At 40.6% G+C, this 17601-nt stretch overlaps 1 protein-coding gene across 2 annotated transcripts in view; it reads right to left on the bottom strand.

The window, feature by feature from the left end:
- Positions 1–17601, bottom strand: part of LOC111848202 (TOX high mobility group box family member 3-like) — a 35560-nt gene that overhangs the window by 13952 nt on the left and 4007 nt on the right. Inside the window, exon 2 of one of the 2 annotated variants that reach the window (XM_072698117.1) lies at positions 1879–1947. In XM_072698117.1, the coding sequence (XP_072554218.1) occupies positions 1879–1947 (69 nt within the window). The remainder of the gene's footprint in view (positions 1–1878; positions 1948–17601) is intronic. The other variant, XM_072698118.1, reaches the window with a different exon arrangement.

Below are 17601 nucleotides of genomic sequence, written 5' to 3'. Positions count from 1 at the left end.
CCAGAAGGACACAGAGTAAGATTTTCATCACATAGTGGAGCTGACTGTTTACTCTGCATATGACCATAAACTCTTGAATCCAGTGTAAAAGCAGAACTAGCACCCAGTGTCATAATAAGCCCCTAATGAGAGACCAGTGTAGGTCTCACAGCCAACCCTACAATTACACCCTCTGCCTGGGCTCGACACTCAGAGGATTAATACGGCCTGCGGTATAGAGGAAAAAATGCATCTACTGTGAAATCACATGACTGCCTTTAGAGAACCGCATTTTTAAATGTCTCTTCGGTTTATGTAACGAGCAACACCGACACATGCCAAAAATCCTGCTTAAAATAAAGCAAAAAAAAAAAAAAAGTGAGAGGAACATGTGGTTGCCGGCTCCGCTGCCAGCTCCTGAAATGCGCGCTGCAGCGGCGGGCCATCTGCACCACAACACCGGCAACATTTGCTCCTTTTGATAAAATGCAAATCTGCGAGGCTGGTGTATGAACTCCCAACAGCCTGCAGCCTGACACACCGCGTCTCCACAGCTGGGATTGAACTGTTTCTGAACAGCTGCTGCTGCCTCTGCCGGCTGGCTGGCCACGCTCTGCCCAAACTCGGATTCCTACGTGTAGGTGTTTTTTTGGGGAGGGGGCGGGGGGGTCCAGCTGAATGAAATGGAGAGAGGGGCTCCTGACACAGCACGGCTGTCACACGGCACCCTCCAGCTCCTCGTCTCACGCTCCTCAGCCGAGCCTTGAAATAGCCGACTTCTCTCGTGATCCCCCGACTCGGCCAACATCCACGCAAATAAGCTGCGTGTGAACGACCATCCTTCTCGGGCGGGATTCGCACCGTGGGGGCCGAGGTGCCCGAGATCCGTTACACCTCATTTAGGCCCCCAATTCCTAACCGAGCTTCGCCGAGCCCAGCCACAGATCCCTATCCTTCCCGTTGTTCTCGGTGCCGTGGAAGGAGGCCTTAGTATCCAGGGTCAGGCTCGTTTCAGGAAGATGTCATCAGGAGGGGCTGATAGCACCGTTAGCTATCCAGGGGAGGGATAGAGAAGGCTCCTTACAGATACGCAGCCCTAGTCCATGCACAGAATAGTGGTCCAACCTGCAATGATGTAACTCAACAGTAAAGATGCAACATCATTCTTCACCAATTATCGAGTTATCGTGTGTCGTGTCGAGTCGAATATCCCTAATACAGCCTAGTCGTAAATGTACCTTCATGGGAGTGAAATTACGCAGAAAAATTTAGGAGTGGGGGAGGGTTGTACATTTTCAAAGGGGACAATTTTGCTAATTTTTCCCCCCACGGGGAATGGCATCCACACGTAACCGAGGCCTGTCCTTAGCCGAAACCCCATCTGTCCATTTTTACAGCAAACATCCCAACGTATTACCCTACATCGGCCTGATAATCATCATCAGCACAAACCCAGAATTAGCCTCCCTTTAGCTGCAGTATGTTCTCCTAAAATAATACCGAAATTGCACAAAAACTGCAAAGACTGCAAAATGCAAATGACCTATATCCTCATCAAACAGTTGAATAAAATAAATCTCCGCTGTTGTTACAGTGGAGGATTTTCTGAGTTGCTACCCCCCCCCCCTTACACAGCTGTTACAGCCTCCCTCCCTCACTGCCCCAGCACCACCGGGCATGCGTGGCCAGCTGAAGGACAGCTTGATGGACTGTGTAATGGAGAAGTCTTTCTACGTCTAATTAAACCGCCCTTTCTTACGCTGCACTTCATAGAAAGGAAGAAGACATTGAAAGCTGGGAATCGGCCTCATTTGTCTTGCATGCATCCCTGCCCAGAGCATAAAAGGACCAAATGGGAAGATGGAGAGAGTGTGTGGGCATTGGGGAAAGGGTACTTACATCACCAGCTGCTAGGAGCACGCCGTTCGCCTCTGCCATGTTCATGTAGCCGTTATTGTACCCAAACTGCTGGGAGGGGAAAAAAGATAGCCTTATATTAGTGTGCTTTAGAATCTACCTTTACCACAATATGAGATCACACCATGTGAAGATCCAATATATTAAGTGCATTGAAAGCTTAAAGTCATTGTAAATCCAGCCAGGCTAGCTGGGTCAAGAAGATCCAATCCAATCGGTCTGTTCTGATGTTGGATTAACCTCGCGGCGTCCTTGAGTGCAAGTGCTGTTATATTACTCCGTTACCGCAAAGAGAAAAAAAAAAAAACGCGCACAGGCAGTTTAACAGAAGCAACAGAGAAAGAGGGCTGGCTATTCAGTGCATCAGGAGCGACAATTAATGGCACGTTTGCATCACAAAGCGAAGTAATGAGACGCAACACAAATTCATTAACTTTCAGATGCCCGAGAGGGAGGGTGCGGCCGTCACTCGAAATGAGAGAACAATGTTTGTCTTGATTCCTGTCAGAAAGTACAAAAGTACTGCAGGAGACTGGACGACTAGCTAATCTATCCCTTGGGGCGGAGTACAGAAGACCTCTCCTTTCTTCCGAGACGAGCCCACTGACAGGTATTAGCAAAAGGACACGGAATGAAGAATCGCCGGCAGCATCCCGAGTCGGAAATTTTACGCGTTTCTGTGCGAACTCACACAGCTGCGACGCACACTCAAGAAAATGGAACGCTTCTGTTTTTCATTTACAAGGGGCCTTCGCGGAGAAACGCGATCAAACACCATTACGCTAAAGCTGACATGTACGATTTGACATATCATTACAAATGTAAATCTAGGGTTCTGCCCCAAACCGCAGCATAAGTATCACATGGATGCTGGGGGGAGGGGGGGGGGTGGTGGTTAATAATCTGTGGCATAATCAGGACAATTATTCATTACATAAAATGTTTCTTTTCCCCTTTTTCTTTTGCCTTTCAGTAAATCAGGAAAAAAAACAGCCAATCAGCTGTGAATGGCATCCGCTAATTAGTATATTCCCTGAGGAAATGGGAAAAAGTCAAGTAATAACAACAAAGCAAAAAGAAAAGTGCCTAAACCAAACCTTTGCTTTAAAAAGACCAGAAGTAATGTCTCACTGTACGGGTTTTAACAGCACCGGCCTGCACATTTCTCTCAAATTTAACACTGGGGGAGCAGCATCCACACTGTAACACACTCTGGGCCTAATTAACCTGGCAGAGACCTGTCTGTGGGACACGGGCCTGTGCTTTTCTTCTTCACCGCTGAAACGAGAAGCTTGGCCACTAAAATCAATCTTCTGTATTAAATCACAGAAGGGTGATCTGTGAAAGTAGCGCCTGGTAATACTCCCACTATGCCTATTTTTAGGCTAAGAATGAGACCAGAGGATACAGTAAACAATACTCTGCCTGGAAGGCAATGGAGAATCCTGACATGGGGGGGGGGCTTATATTCTAAATTTTTAATCTCCCCCTCTAATATCTTTGCAGCCCAATGCAAACAGCCCATATCGATACACTCTTTAAGCATTAGGAAGGTAAAAGTGGTGCTACATGAGTAAGTCATGCAAGAAATATAGAAAAACACAAACAAAATATAGACATAGAGAAGCTGTATCGACTCAGCTGTTGTCAAATTGATGCATTGGCACATTAGTCTTGATGATATGCCTTAAATAAGATAGGAGAAAGAACTGTTAACAAAGAAATACTAAACCACTAAACTAATATTAACAAAGTGTGGTTTGAGTAGCTTGCAGACAGCTGGTCTTTATTTTTAGAGCAGTTCAGTTCATTCTGTGAATGCATTTTGTGTCCGTGTTCAAAGGCTGCCCAACTGAGCCAAATGCCAAACGAAATTAAGAGTGATTGGAGGATCTGCACTGCTGACAGAGGGGTCTATACAGAACTGGGTCATCCCACACAAAGGGCGCTCTATAATTAAAGAGATGAGGAATTGATGATGGCTGCTTTAGGTCAATTAGCGCAAACAAAGCAGTATTTCCATGGAAAGTGTTTCAGGAACCACAGCAGGTAATGTGATTGGTGGATCTGGAAAGACAGACAGGAAAAAGTGGAAAAACAAACTAATGCAGCTCAAAACGTAATTCAACTGAAATGATTCATCAACCATGAAAATGCGTACTCTGACCGTGGAGATTTCCAGAACAGTCCACTGTTTGACTTTAACATTAACGGCTGTGATATGTGAAATACACGTATCGAACTTTCAGAAATATCCCGAAAAATAAATGACAAAGATTAACAGTTTGGGATAAATCTCTGTTAAGTTTTATGTCTGGCAAACAGGTTGGCTTAAATACCTCACAGCTGCCAAAAGACTTGCTGGTTTTATAATTAGATGGAATTATGATATAATCATATCACTTGGGGGAGCAGTTACTCAAATGAATTTTTTTATTTTAAATTAAACTGGTGATCATGCATCTGCAAACAAATATGAAAGATAATGAGAATTTGCACATGATTTGAATCATATTTCTGCCAGTATAATTCTTAGGCATAGTATCCAGGAATAAATTCTTTAACAATGCAGACATGCAATATTGGCTCACACAAACAGCTGATAAAGCGGTCCACTCATTCACATGTCCACCGTACAATACTGATATGCAGCAATCATATGCTACGAAAAAATCACTAGCATTAACATTGTCGAATGCATTAAGATATAATCACCTGGACCTACCTCTGTTAATATAGAGCTAATTCTCTCCAATCCCCCAAAACACCAGCGCATCTTCTGCAATTCTACGCTACTCTTGCCTTTTGAAAATTCTTAAACTTAAAGTATTTTTTTATACTACTGAACTATCTCAGTTGTATAATCCTGAAAAGTTCTTATATTTGGGGCATCAAAACACACAATACTTGTTCTAACAGGCAAGTTCCCAAAAAAAAATACATCTGGCATTCTTCTGAAAGAAGACAGGACATGCTTTGATAAGGTACAATATCGACACGCTACATTTTGCAGCCGATTGCTGATATGAATCTAGCAGATATAGACAAAAGCCCTCAATCTGGCAGCAAGGTACAGATTGTCAGAAAAACACCACCAATCTTGTTTGCATTCACTGATTATGAGATTGTTACTATTTACAAAAACAGTACAAAAGATCGCCATGTTTCTGTCACTCTTATCATTGCGTCTCTTTTCACAAAAGTGCAGCGAAATCTCTTCAATCAACAGAGGAAACAAGGCAAGACAAACAGGACTTAGGTCCTCTTCACCATCTGCTGCTCTGATGAAGTCGTCTCACAGTTACCTTTCTATTTCCATGGCACCTGAAGCCAAAAGATACAGTCAATTACAACCCAATTCATGTTATACATTCAGGGCAGCTGCTCTGACAAGATCATTTAAACTCAGCTGGAAAACACACATTTACCGCATAGACTTGCTTTTGTGCTTGCAACTTGGTTTTTAATGGTTCAGTTTCCTACACGTATTCTTTGTATCAAATTAAACAAATAAAGCTAGCACATATTCTTTAAGGCCTACTGTCCTATAAGCGGATGTAAAAAGAAGTTTATGTTCAAGTCAACCCTGATCTTCTTTACAAAACACTAGCCAGACGGCAGCTTGATTGAGCCTGTGTACTGCATCTCAGCTCCATGTTATGGGGGCCGCAGCTACGATGCCCCGTCTCCCTCATTCAGAGGGCCTGCTTAATGTCTTGGTAGGATATCTAAATGGCAATTAAAAGAACACCTGCGTCTTCAGGTGCTTGTGGTAATTAATACCCTCCGCACAAGGCCCTTGCTTACCGTTCCACCTGCTGATATTTATATGCAAAATTATGCATCCAAAATGCCATTTCCAACATATGGAGTGTAAACAAGTTTTAGTGAATAAGATCTGAAGTAACATGATTATAAAGTGTAATTTATCCACAGAAACATTTTCTTCCCTTCCTTTAAACAATCCCTCCATCCTTTCCCAAAAGTCACAACAAACCACTTCCACCCTTCAGTGACATCACCATTTTCATTCTGGGGAGGGTTCCCTCTTTTAAACTGGAGAGGGGGGCAGTGTTAATAAAATTCCATAATATACCTTACATCTGACCTCCAGCACTAAGATGGGTAATTGTTAATATCATTATTTGCATTTGTGCCAGGAATTCTGAAGATGAAGACTTCTGAATGTGACAGCAATACAAATTTCATGCAATAAAAACCAGTGATGCTTAGCAGTTGAATCTAGTGGCGCAATGATGCAAAACAGGCTCTATGGACAGATAATGCATTATTTACTACAGCATGTCCATTTTAACAGCATGTCCATCACTCGAAGATCACGTAAATATTTCAACGTTAGCCTTTCTAACAGCGGCAGAATTCTGAAGATGCCATTTCTCATCTTAATTAGTGATTTTATGAGTGAGGTTTTAAGATGGCACAGAAGCTTGGACGAAATATAATCAATGACAGACTGAAGCTTGGTATACCAGAATGCATAGAGACAGACAGACAGACAGAATAATAAAAGACCCACAGATAACTGGGTCAGACTGCTTTGTTCAGCAGTAATGTTGCACTCAAAGAGACCACTTCAAAGAGTTCTCCCGAGTACATTAAGCACAAGGGAACTTAGATCAGAGAAGAGGAAAAATTTCCAAAGAAAATGAAAATTTTCCGTTTGAAAAATAAGGAACTTAATGCAAAAGTACTCAAAAGTGCCATACGCTGCTTTGCCGGATGGGTGTGTCTGCAGTGTGCTGCTCAGAGCCTCATTCCTTTCGGCCGCTTCCTGCTTTGTTGGCCTGCCTTTTACAGTCAACTGTATTTTAATGCCCCAACAGGCTCATTGACATCATAAGAAACCACCATCCCTCCCAAGCCCCTCCCCCTCCTGTTTAGTTAATGGCTTATGTTCTGTGAACATTTTATATTGCTTATGTAGCAAAGACATTTTAATGGGCAAATGGAGATCCAAGCAGAGAGGTAAACGGTACAGCCGACAAGGGAGCGACGGATGGTAGCTAACCATCAGTAATCCACGTTTTCTGTTGACTGAATAACCACCTCATGAAGGATGAAACAAAAGCAGTACTGCAGATCAATAATAAAACAGATTAGGAGAATGACTTCTGGGAATAGGTGCTTCGGTGATGAGTTCTTCATGTAGATAACCCCAACGGGTCAAACTGCAGCTTGCGGTTTGGCCCGTGGGGGAGGAACGACCGAGTGTCATTTGAAGTTTGTCTTCTCGTAGACAGCAGGTTTGACTGTGGGGGGGTGGTGCTGTGTAAATACAGTCGCTGTGAGAAAGTTCCTTCTAGTCGTCATTTCTTACCATTTGCTGAGATGGCTTCAGAAAAATTCCCCACACACCTCAGCTCAGATATACTAGCAGTTTAATTCTGTACTGTGAAGATACTCCTGCATGATAAACTGTCATTCTTTCTCTCTTTCTTTGGTTCAGATAGACAGAATTTTCAGCTCATTGCCATTCCTTTATGGCTTTTATGATTTGTATCATTTCTTTTAAGGACACCCAAACCATACCTATATATTACTAAAAACTCTGAAATTTAACAGGCGCTGTGTAACAACTCACTAGAGACACTAAACATTTGATTCCGAGATGGTAAGCATGGTTCTGAGAAGTACACTGCCTCAGATTAGAAATTTGTATGACGCATATTTAAAATTAAATAAATAAAATGATCTGTGTTCATCACGGCACAAAACTGCTCAATTTTTATAGTTACATTTAAGTTCATGATGCTATCAGAGGCTTTCAAAAGAATCACGCCGAGCTATATTTCAGAATCACCATCCAATGGAGTTCAGCTACATTGTTCTGGGGACACTTTAAGCAGCAGCCTGACAAAGAGCCTTTATTTAGAAATATCAGTGCATTTACTGCAAACCTATATTTAATTTGACAGATGGAGAAGGGCTAAGCTACTTGGGTTAAATGCGGCCTGTTTGAGGTTTGCTGAACACAGCGCTCTTTCATCTCCATTACACACATTACTCAACTCCCAGAACCCTACCTGGGTTAGTGCACACGTTTGAGCAAAATCCAACATAATCATTTATAAAGCAAATCGCCTCACCGAGATCACCTTGGACTTTTTGCCATGTTTCCATTTAAAAATTGATTTTATTATGGTAACAACAGACCTTTACCAAAGGGAATGGTACAGTTATAAAAACAAAATGTCCATTTCTAAATCACCATTAAACTGCAACAGACAAAATCTCTATGAGTAATACAGGAGAAACAGAAAGCTGAAATTGTTCTTATATATTTTTGGTCATATTCCATTTCATGGAATCAATAGTTTTATGAAAATTCAGAACCCATTAATTTTCCAAAAAATTCATTTCACCCAAACCGTCAACAAGAAACATGAAGCTTTTTTTTAAAGCACAAGAGAATCAGGGTACTGTATGGAAAGACTCGTGTGCCAGCCTGTTTTAAACTGCGGGGTGGACTGTATGAAACAAATGTATCTGCCTACCACAAAAAAAAATAAAAAATAAGGGCAATATGGAGGAGCAGAGGTTATTGTCCAATTTAAATCTTGGCTTCCTTCCCAGAACAGTACAAGACTCCAATTTGAGGCTGGGTTGCTGGGTGCTACTGACAGAGGTCCTTCTGCAAATACGATTGGGCACATCTCCAGAAATGTGTCTAGAAGCTGACAATCAACAAGTCGGCAAAGATTAACAGTATGACTGGAGCAAATTAGTCCAAATTATGAAAACATACGGCTGAGGATGCTCATTTTCCGCTTTGTTCAAACTCCAACAAGAGAACGGCCCACTACAGACTCCACCGTTTTTTTTTTTTATTATTATTATTTGTAGCCCAGCTTCTTCATCAGAAACTTTTTCACAAACATAAATATAAGAGCAAAGGGGCCAAAACTAAATGTAAGGAACGCAGCTCTCTAGCAGAGACAAACGTTTGTTTGAAACTGGTATAATTAAAATGCCCTTCAATTTTCATGCCACATGACTCTCCCAAAGGAAACCAATTACAAAAACAAAAAAGGGACCAATTTAAAAAGCTTGGTTTCTTTGTTTATTTACACCCAGAAGTCCAGCCTAAATAGTATTTAACCAGAATTTTTATTGCTATGAACCACCTGCACTTTTACAGACTTAGAAAAACCTTAGATGATGCATGAAGGACATATTGGCTGATCACTTTGCTGTAGTCCATCAGCAACGAATAACGCAATAGCTCAGGTCTGGTGTAAGTATAGCTATAAACATTTCTTTGACAATGACATGTGCGGGAATTCACCAGTCTCTATATGAGCAATTTTGTCATTTTTTTGATGGATCATTATCTCCGAAAAGCCAAACGTGAAGACCTTGCGTAGAACAACATGCAACATTCTCATACTTATGCTACAGCATTCACTTTGATACAAGTCCACCAAGTTTATTTGGCCAAATTGTGTAGCGCCACAAATTTTTTATGTATTACAATGTTTAACTCAAAAGAACAGAATCCGCTTTTATGCACATGCTGTTCTGGAGGTTTGCCTGAATCGTGAGGCATTAAAATATGACCGGGAAATGAACGCATAAATCGGGGGGTGAGGGTTACCCTACTGAGAATATTCATGACTGCAATAGGCAGGGCTCAGGAAACAACAGTTAAATTGTTTTCCTTTAGGAAGTCAATTTATATTATGAACCAATACAGACTATGTACTGTAACAAAAAAATCATAAATTCGGCTAAGGAAAAAGACATAGCAACCAGGTTCCTGATATATGACCTGTCCGGAGATATATAATAGCTATGTTTTAGAGGGACTGCCACAGAATCTTCTGGAGTACTTTATTACTTTCCTCACTGTAACTCCAGAACTTTTTAAAAGTACTGTAAATGGGCCTGACAGTCATCCAGAGCAGTTGGTGCTGCAGCTGGCAGAAAACGTTTGTGGACCAGTTGGAATTATCTGGACTTCTGCACGGATGGCTCCTAAGCTATGATCTGATCTTCACATAATGATAAGCGCAGGTGTATTTAACAAACACACAACATTTCACATTGCCATATTTTTACTAAACAACCATGGAAAAGGTATGCAAACCCTTACACTTAGAAACCAGTGAAACCTTCCTAACTGGTAATAATCCCAACTAATGAGACCTGCACGGCAGTTTGAAGGAATTGTACTTGATCAGAACTCTGTTGTTAGTAATAGCCAACCAAAACTGTCTTTTTAATCTCTCTCTTTCTCTCTCCCTCCCTCCCTCCCTCTTTTGAAAAGGGTCATTCTCTAGAGGTTCTTCAAACCATTACTTCAATAACAATGTACCAATGTGAAATTCTGCATGTCATTTGTCATTATTATTATTATTATTATTATTAATATTATTATTATTATTATTAATATTATTATTATTATTAATAATAATAATATTAATAATAATAATAATAATAATAATAATAATATCCCACCACATTTTAGGAATTCAGAAAATTCCATATTGTTCATGAATTATTCAACACGACTACACAGGCCAGACAAAAGTACCTACAGAAATCTCGAGACCAAACTCCAGGAGAGTACAGTTCATTGGTTTATACAATAAATTACAGTTACAGCAGATGTATTATTGGTCTTGGGCATGGCAGCCCTGTGAGGGTAAGTTACATTATTAGTTGTGTCATAATCGGGCGTTTGGAAAACACCAAATGCAGCGAAAACGCGGCATGTGTGTTATAACACTGAGGCTCTTCCTTCAGTAGGGGTGTGAAACTCCTGCCCAAAATCTAGCAGTGATAAATAAAGCTCTGGGGAATCACAATGAATTCTTCAAACTGGGCTCTGTTCCCAGCACCCCCCCACCCCACCCCCATTCATCTTCATTTCTGTTTGACCTGCTTTTTTCACACCTCTCTCAGTACAATCTGTGGGAGGGTGCTGCAATTTTGCATTCAGCAACCTGAATCTTAAAAGTAAGACAGTTCAATAAAAAAAAAGAGAATCTTGAATAATGCAAATTAATGATCCCAAATGCAGGCTTTTCCACGGAACATACAATAGCATTGTGTTAGCATACAGCTGGGGGAAGATGACACTCCCAGGACTTGCTGGGAATCTGACAAGCTGTATGTGCTACAAAAATCTGCACCTTCATTCTAACCATAGCTATCACTGAGCTTTCATCACTGCGAACCTGATTATCAACCATGACCCTTTTATAATGCCAACCCCCTGGGCTGAAGCAGAACCACACACCCACACCTGTACCAGGTGAAACACCTATGTCACTTACAGTGAGAGGAGGCGGAGAAAAGAAAAGGAAAGGAAAGGAAAAAAAAAAACCTGATCCTAGTGTTTCACTGAAAATTTGGTGCCAATAGAAATCTTAGACATAATATTGTATGACTTCCTCTAATGGCTGAAATGATATGCTTTACCAAAAAAAGTAACAATAATAATTTTAATGATGTATTAATATGCTGCATGAGACTCTAGGCAAAAACATTGATACTGATGTACTAGTATGGATTCATAAAAAGAATACCAGGTGTACATCATTGCCGGATTATCCATTATACAGGGCTCTAGGGCATGAATACACATTGTTATTCAAGTGTATCTCATTTACACTTAAAACAAGGTCCTTCTGGATTTTAATTAATCTCTGAGGTAAATCCCAAGGGGACCAGCCTCAGTAAAGAGAACCACTTTGATTTATATGCTCTGCTATTATTCCTGCTTGAGGCCTGCCTTTTGTCAGGCATTTTTTCTGAAAAATATGTAGATAATGCAATTATACCATTTGTTAATTAGTTTCAATATTTTTTCATGGGGGGGGGAGGGGTCCAAACAGGAAGCTAAATGAAAAGCTGTCCAGTTAATCCAGTTCCATTATTTTAATCTTCACCTAGATGCAATTAAGACCAAAATAATGTGCTAAATTTGATTGCTGGGGCAAAAAAAAGAAAAACTTTGATACCACATGAAATGCTATTAAAAACAACAGCAACCATGGAACATGCTTTCAAAACTAATCAGCCTTCCCACGGCTAATGGGGAACTCCTGGGGGGGGAAATCGCACTCATTTGGGAAAATTATGATGGACCTCCCTCAACTTATTTAATCCATTTTTTTTTCTTTGAACAAACAATTGAAAGAATTTAATTGGAAGGATTTCAAGGATTTTATTGGAAGAATCTGACAACACATCGCTATGACTGTACTGTTGATACAATAGCCTGTTATAGTTGTGGGGCCCTTGGAAGGTAAAGAACAAAATGGATTTCAACATAGAGACAGAATTCAAAACACTTCAACGACCTCTTTAAATAGACCTACTATCCAGCAGCGCACCAAGTAGTGTCAAGTAGCCTGTGCATATTTCGAATGCTCAGCTTCAAAAAACACCATCCTCGTAAAAAATATCCACTGTAGCTGAATCTGTTGTCAAAATCACATATGCAATTTGTCATCATCATGCACCACGTCAGCAAGCGTCCTAATCAGGACATCCTCCTTACAGTTATGAGGCAACACTGCAACAACCTTCTACCAAGAACGAAACAAGTTAATTCAAGCTAAGAACATCAGTTAAGGTTCTAACAACATTGTCCCTCTTGTGAACTCAAAACCACCAGCCACCATTTCCAAGCACTGCCACATATTTAATAGTAAACACTGGCAATGTGGTGGTACTCTAGCTGCTTACTATAGAATTATCGATGAAAGAGTAATGTACAAACTACCGTTGTCACAGAGAGAGAGACAACCTTGAACACACGCTACAAATTGTCTGGGTTGTATCTCATCTGCTCTAAGGAGCAAGATAATGAGGAGAATCTGCTTAATAATCAGTTATGCACGGCCCCTTTTGCGAGATGATTTTCCTTGAAACGGAGAAGGAAGGAAAACTGAGAAAGGGGAATGTATGTAGGTGAGGGTTCAGTCCAATAAGTCTGAGTGGCAAAGGTCAACACAGCTTGTTAACCAACCACAGGCCTTCATAAAAACCAAGCAGCTTGTTATTATTTTCAAAGGTTTTCATTTCTGAAGGTTAACCTTGGACAACTGCAAATGAATACTGAAAATAAGGTGCCGTATTCTCAGATTCTTAGATATAAAACAGTCACTACTACTTCTCCTTGCATGCATTATTGCTCATTTTCAGCTGCTGTAGGTTTTTGACAGGAAACATTACAAGCCTAAAATATTCAGGTAAAACAGCTTTACTAAGAAACTGAGTATTATTTAGATGCTAACAACTCTGGAACTGCTGAAATCGTGATCTACCTTGCATGGCATTCACATAATGCAAAATGCACAAGAAATCTGCCGTTTGGTTCAGTACATAAATTCCTCCTTGGGTCTAAGAAGCTAAGGGTTCAACACGGATAAGGTATGTGGAAAACAAATCTCAAACAGTGAACGGATTTTAGGTATCCTAGAAGCATGTGCAGAAAGGACCAGGAATTCACGGTCACGTTTAAATGTTGACGGTGCCGTCAGACAGTTATTTCATACAACAGCAATACAAAAAACAAAGGCCCACACCACTAACATAATATGTAAAAACTGTCTGTTCAGTCCACCACTGACGGTGTGTTCATGTCTGTTGCTGTTTGTTTGAACATTTGAGCGGAGATGTCAAGCCAGATATAACGGTAACAAATTCTGTTAACTCAATGTTTGGAGCATACAGAAAAAAAAACAAGCCTGGAACACAGAATTTCAGCAGGTCGTGGAAAAAGGCCAGCGTCACTTACTCACCCATGGACAATGGGTTTGTTAACAGGTGGGCTGGGGAGGGCTACATCCCATAATACCCACACCTATGGCCAGCTGCACCCTAACTCTAATTAGGTCTTTATTAAAGCATCCTAAATTAAACACTTGCATAAGGCATAAGGAAACTGTGGCACCAGATTGCGTCTGTTCCATTAGTTATGAAGCGAATCAACATTCAATATCTGAACTAAGTGTTCAAAGACACCCCTTTCATGCACGTTAAGATGCAATATGAAACAGTGAGCCCACCAGTGAGGAGAACCATATGGCTGGTGGTTAGCGGGACCACCACTGGCAACGCCTCAATTTCTACTCCTCTTCATAAAGAGCTTTTAGAAACTCCAAAGCAGCACTTCGGATCCCCTCTGAGAAGATGTTTTTGTTCAGTATAGTGTTTTATTTGAGGACCTTATCCATTAACTTACTTGCAGTAAAAATGCAGTTGGTCATTAAAACAGCCAAACCACTGTATTCCTAAAATTATTCAAATAAATTAGCTGTAGGTCTTAGCAAGACTTTCCAGAGTCATAAAAGAAATTAAAAGAAGCAGTTCCATGTTCATTTTCCATTATTTTGGTACATAAAACAAATAAAAGATGGCATATAAAAACATACACCTGTCTCATACTGTTGGGGTATACGGCCCTATTTTGAGGGGATGTTTTCATTAGGAAATTCCAGCGTGAGTATTGGTCATTATAGCCAAGGGTTTTTGCTGGTATTTTAGATTAAATATTGATACGGAAAATTCATCGTTCTGTTTTATGTGTGTAATTCATAAACGATTTGCGGTTGAAATGAGTGTCCTGAGCCATCTGTGTTTATTTAAATAGCGATTCTCTGTAATCCTACGTTTAACCGTATTCCTGGCCCACCTGCTGCGCTGCAGGACCATCCTCAAAGGAATGTTGTTTTTTAAACACATTTGCAGTATTTGAGTACTTGCAGCACATTTTCAGCATCCTTCAGTTTTGCGAAAGGTCATAATGAAAAACTTTAGTTTTTTCAAGACCATTTTTTTGAACGAGTGCTTTATTCTCCTTCAGAGGGAGAAACGTCAAGGGACCCGCTGCTCAGAGACCCAGACACACTTAGCGATAAAGCCTGACTCCTGCCAAGCTGATCAGATGAATGAAACGCTTCTGTTACCCTGCTGAATGATTTATATGAGTTGATACCTGTTTGATCACCCCATAATTCTTTACTTTCACATCATACACACAGTTTGTCTTTTCAACAGAAGAATTAATACACCTCCACCTGCACAGGACAGAAAAAAAAAACACATTTCCTTTCCAAAATACAAAAAGTAACGCTGCACGATATATCGTTCCAGCATCATTACAATGTGTGCATGTGCAATAATCACATTGCATTTATCGGCACGGCTTTGTGTCTGTTGGCACAACTTGTGGCAACACCACCAACTTATTCAACACATTCTCTTGGCAGATATGTTCTACTTGGCTATAGTGTATTTTGGGTAATTTAATCTCCTATTTTGCTTTATAAATATCGGCATACTACTCGCAGAAATTTCACATGCTGTGATGTGATACTGTGATGTGATATTGTGTAGCCCTATGCAAAAGCTAGCTCAGAACAGCATGACTAGATTCTGACATTCACTTGAGCGCTTCATCCTTCCTCAAACAAAAGTCCTCCATTACTTGAATATTGACTGAGTATTATTTTTAGTGTGCTTTTTTGAGCATACATACTGCTGGCTATGATAAACTCCTTCATGGCAGTGACTTTATGGTCTTCGATGCAACAACTTAATCATCATTCATTCTGATGGGGTGCATTATCTAGATTAGTCAACAGATAAATGTCAAGGCATATATAATATACACAGGCTAGGTATCAAGAATAGGACCACTACACAGTCAGAGCAGCTCTGCTAAGAAAAGCACCACAGTAAAAGCAGAGCTTTGACATTCTGGGCCACACTGAGCCAGCATCTCCCTGGAGGAAGAGCTATGATTTCACACAGAAGATCTGAGCCATTCTGACAAATGGCTGTTAGGGCGTTCACTCAACATTTATTACTGGAATAATTTGAGATCGGATTTTTTTAGGCAGGACACAAAGATGTTTGTGTTATTTAGGAGCATTGTGTGGGACGGTGTGAAGCCAACTAATTAAGAGCATGAGTGCTGACCTGTAGATGAAAATCAGCCTCCATCAAAAGGTATATTCAGCACTTTCGCGATGCAGCTTATACCATGGTTCAAAAGGAAGAAGCACCCGCCCTAGACCTCTACATTTGTACAGACATAGACGCACAACGCAGAGATTTGATAATCTTTGGTTTCCCAGTAAAACATCACGGTTGACCACCAGTCATCATAACACAGTTTAAGCTCATCTGGAAGATAAATCACCTGCTGTTGAGAATGCTACTTTTTCATGAGCAGTTCAAGTATATTTTTCAAACAGTTAATCATAACATTACGGCACAATTTCAGTTTATTGCTGCCTATATACGGTGAAAGCAGACCTTTCTTCTGTACAGCAAGTCTAAATATATTGTATCGTTAAGTGCCAGAATTCAGAGGCACAACAATGACAGTGTTCATTTGTGGGCCAGCCTGTTGTTTCGACACACAGAACGCTTGAGAGTGGCAGCACATAAAGAATGAAAAGAGCACAACACAATGCTAGAGATGCCCTTGATTTTCATAAAACATCCTGCTTTAGATCAGCTCACCATTAGGATGGCGAGTTTACTGGCCCGTCTGCTTTTTTTTTCTGGGAAAAAAAATGGAAGTCCTCCATCATGGCTTCCATAGCAACCATTGTGACAGCGACCGGAGGCGCATCATGGAAGCTGGAGTTCAAAGGTCATCTCAGACAAAAAGTGTATGTCTGATTAAATAAAGATTTGATTACTGAAAATACAAACAAAACCAGAGGAGAGGAACAGCTGCAGAGGGGAAAAAAATGACAACATGCCTGGGTATACGGAGTAGTTAGTGCAATTCCAAATGAAAAAGAAGTTTTTTTAAAAAGATTTAGCTACCAATTACAGTACAAGCATCATGTAGCCTATGGCAACAGAAGGGGAACAAGACAGATGCCTTATTAGGCATAAAAGCCATGTATGAAGTAAATCATAAACACATTTTTAGACATGGCAAAAGCAATCTGGTTTTCCAAGTGAAAAATGAAATATAATAGTGTGGCCTGCCTCTGCTCCCGGCCTCGCTTTGAAGTGATGTCAATCACTCTTAAGTAGCACTGAAATCAGAGGCTGCCAGTTGTGAACATTAGTCACAAGAAACATTTGGCCACAAACTGGCAAAGTCTGTAAACCTCTTTACTCGGGTAGTGGTGGCCACAGATCCAAGTCATCAGAGTAACTTCTCGTCGTCGTTTACAAAAAAATAAAAAATGCAGACGTCTGCCCTAAAGTGGGCTCTGTAAACTAAATATAATTTTACCAAATTATTACTACAAGTTTTACTAAATCTAGAGCATTATATAGGTGAGCATGAAAGATGCCATCTGCCTTGCAGCTGAAAACAGCTAGAGAACTCTCTAGAAGCTCCAGCACTGGTGGAAACGCACTGGGGCTAAGAAAACCAAGGCTAATTACAGCAATGACTCTTGGACAAACGCGGGCATCTGAAATAGGAGCACTCGAAACATCAAATAGACCTTAAACAAATCCCACAACTTCTACCCTAAAGCAGCCAGCTGCATCCCAATCAAAGTGGACACACATACGAACAGCAAAGCGTTTAATAACTTTAGCGGTTCGCCATAACTTTTCGTAATGAATAAAACATGTGGCCGCCGTTTACCGCGGCACACAATAAAAATCAAAAGCATGACCATAATCCCCTCGAACCTCCCATTTCCAATGTATAACTCCACATATAATTTCCCAGTACCAACCATTCATTAT

The sequence above is a fragment of the Paramormyrops kingsleyae genome, chromosome 13 (genome assembly GCF_048594095.1).
Source record: "Paramormyrops kingsleyae isolate MSU_618 chromosome 13, PKINGS_0.4, whole genome shotgun sequence".
NCBI classification, from domain to species: Eukaryota; Metazoa; Chordata; class Actinopteri; order Osteoglossiformes; family Mormyridae; genus Paramormyrops; species Paramormyrops kingsleyae.
Note: the sequence above shows the minus strand (reverse complement) of the source record. Positions and strands in the feature narration are given on the sequence as shown.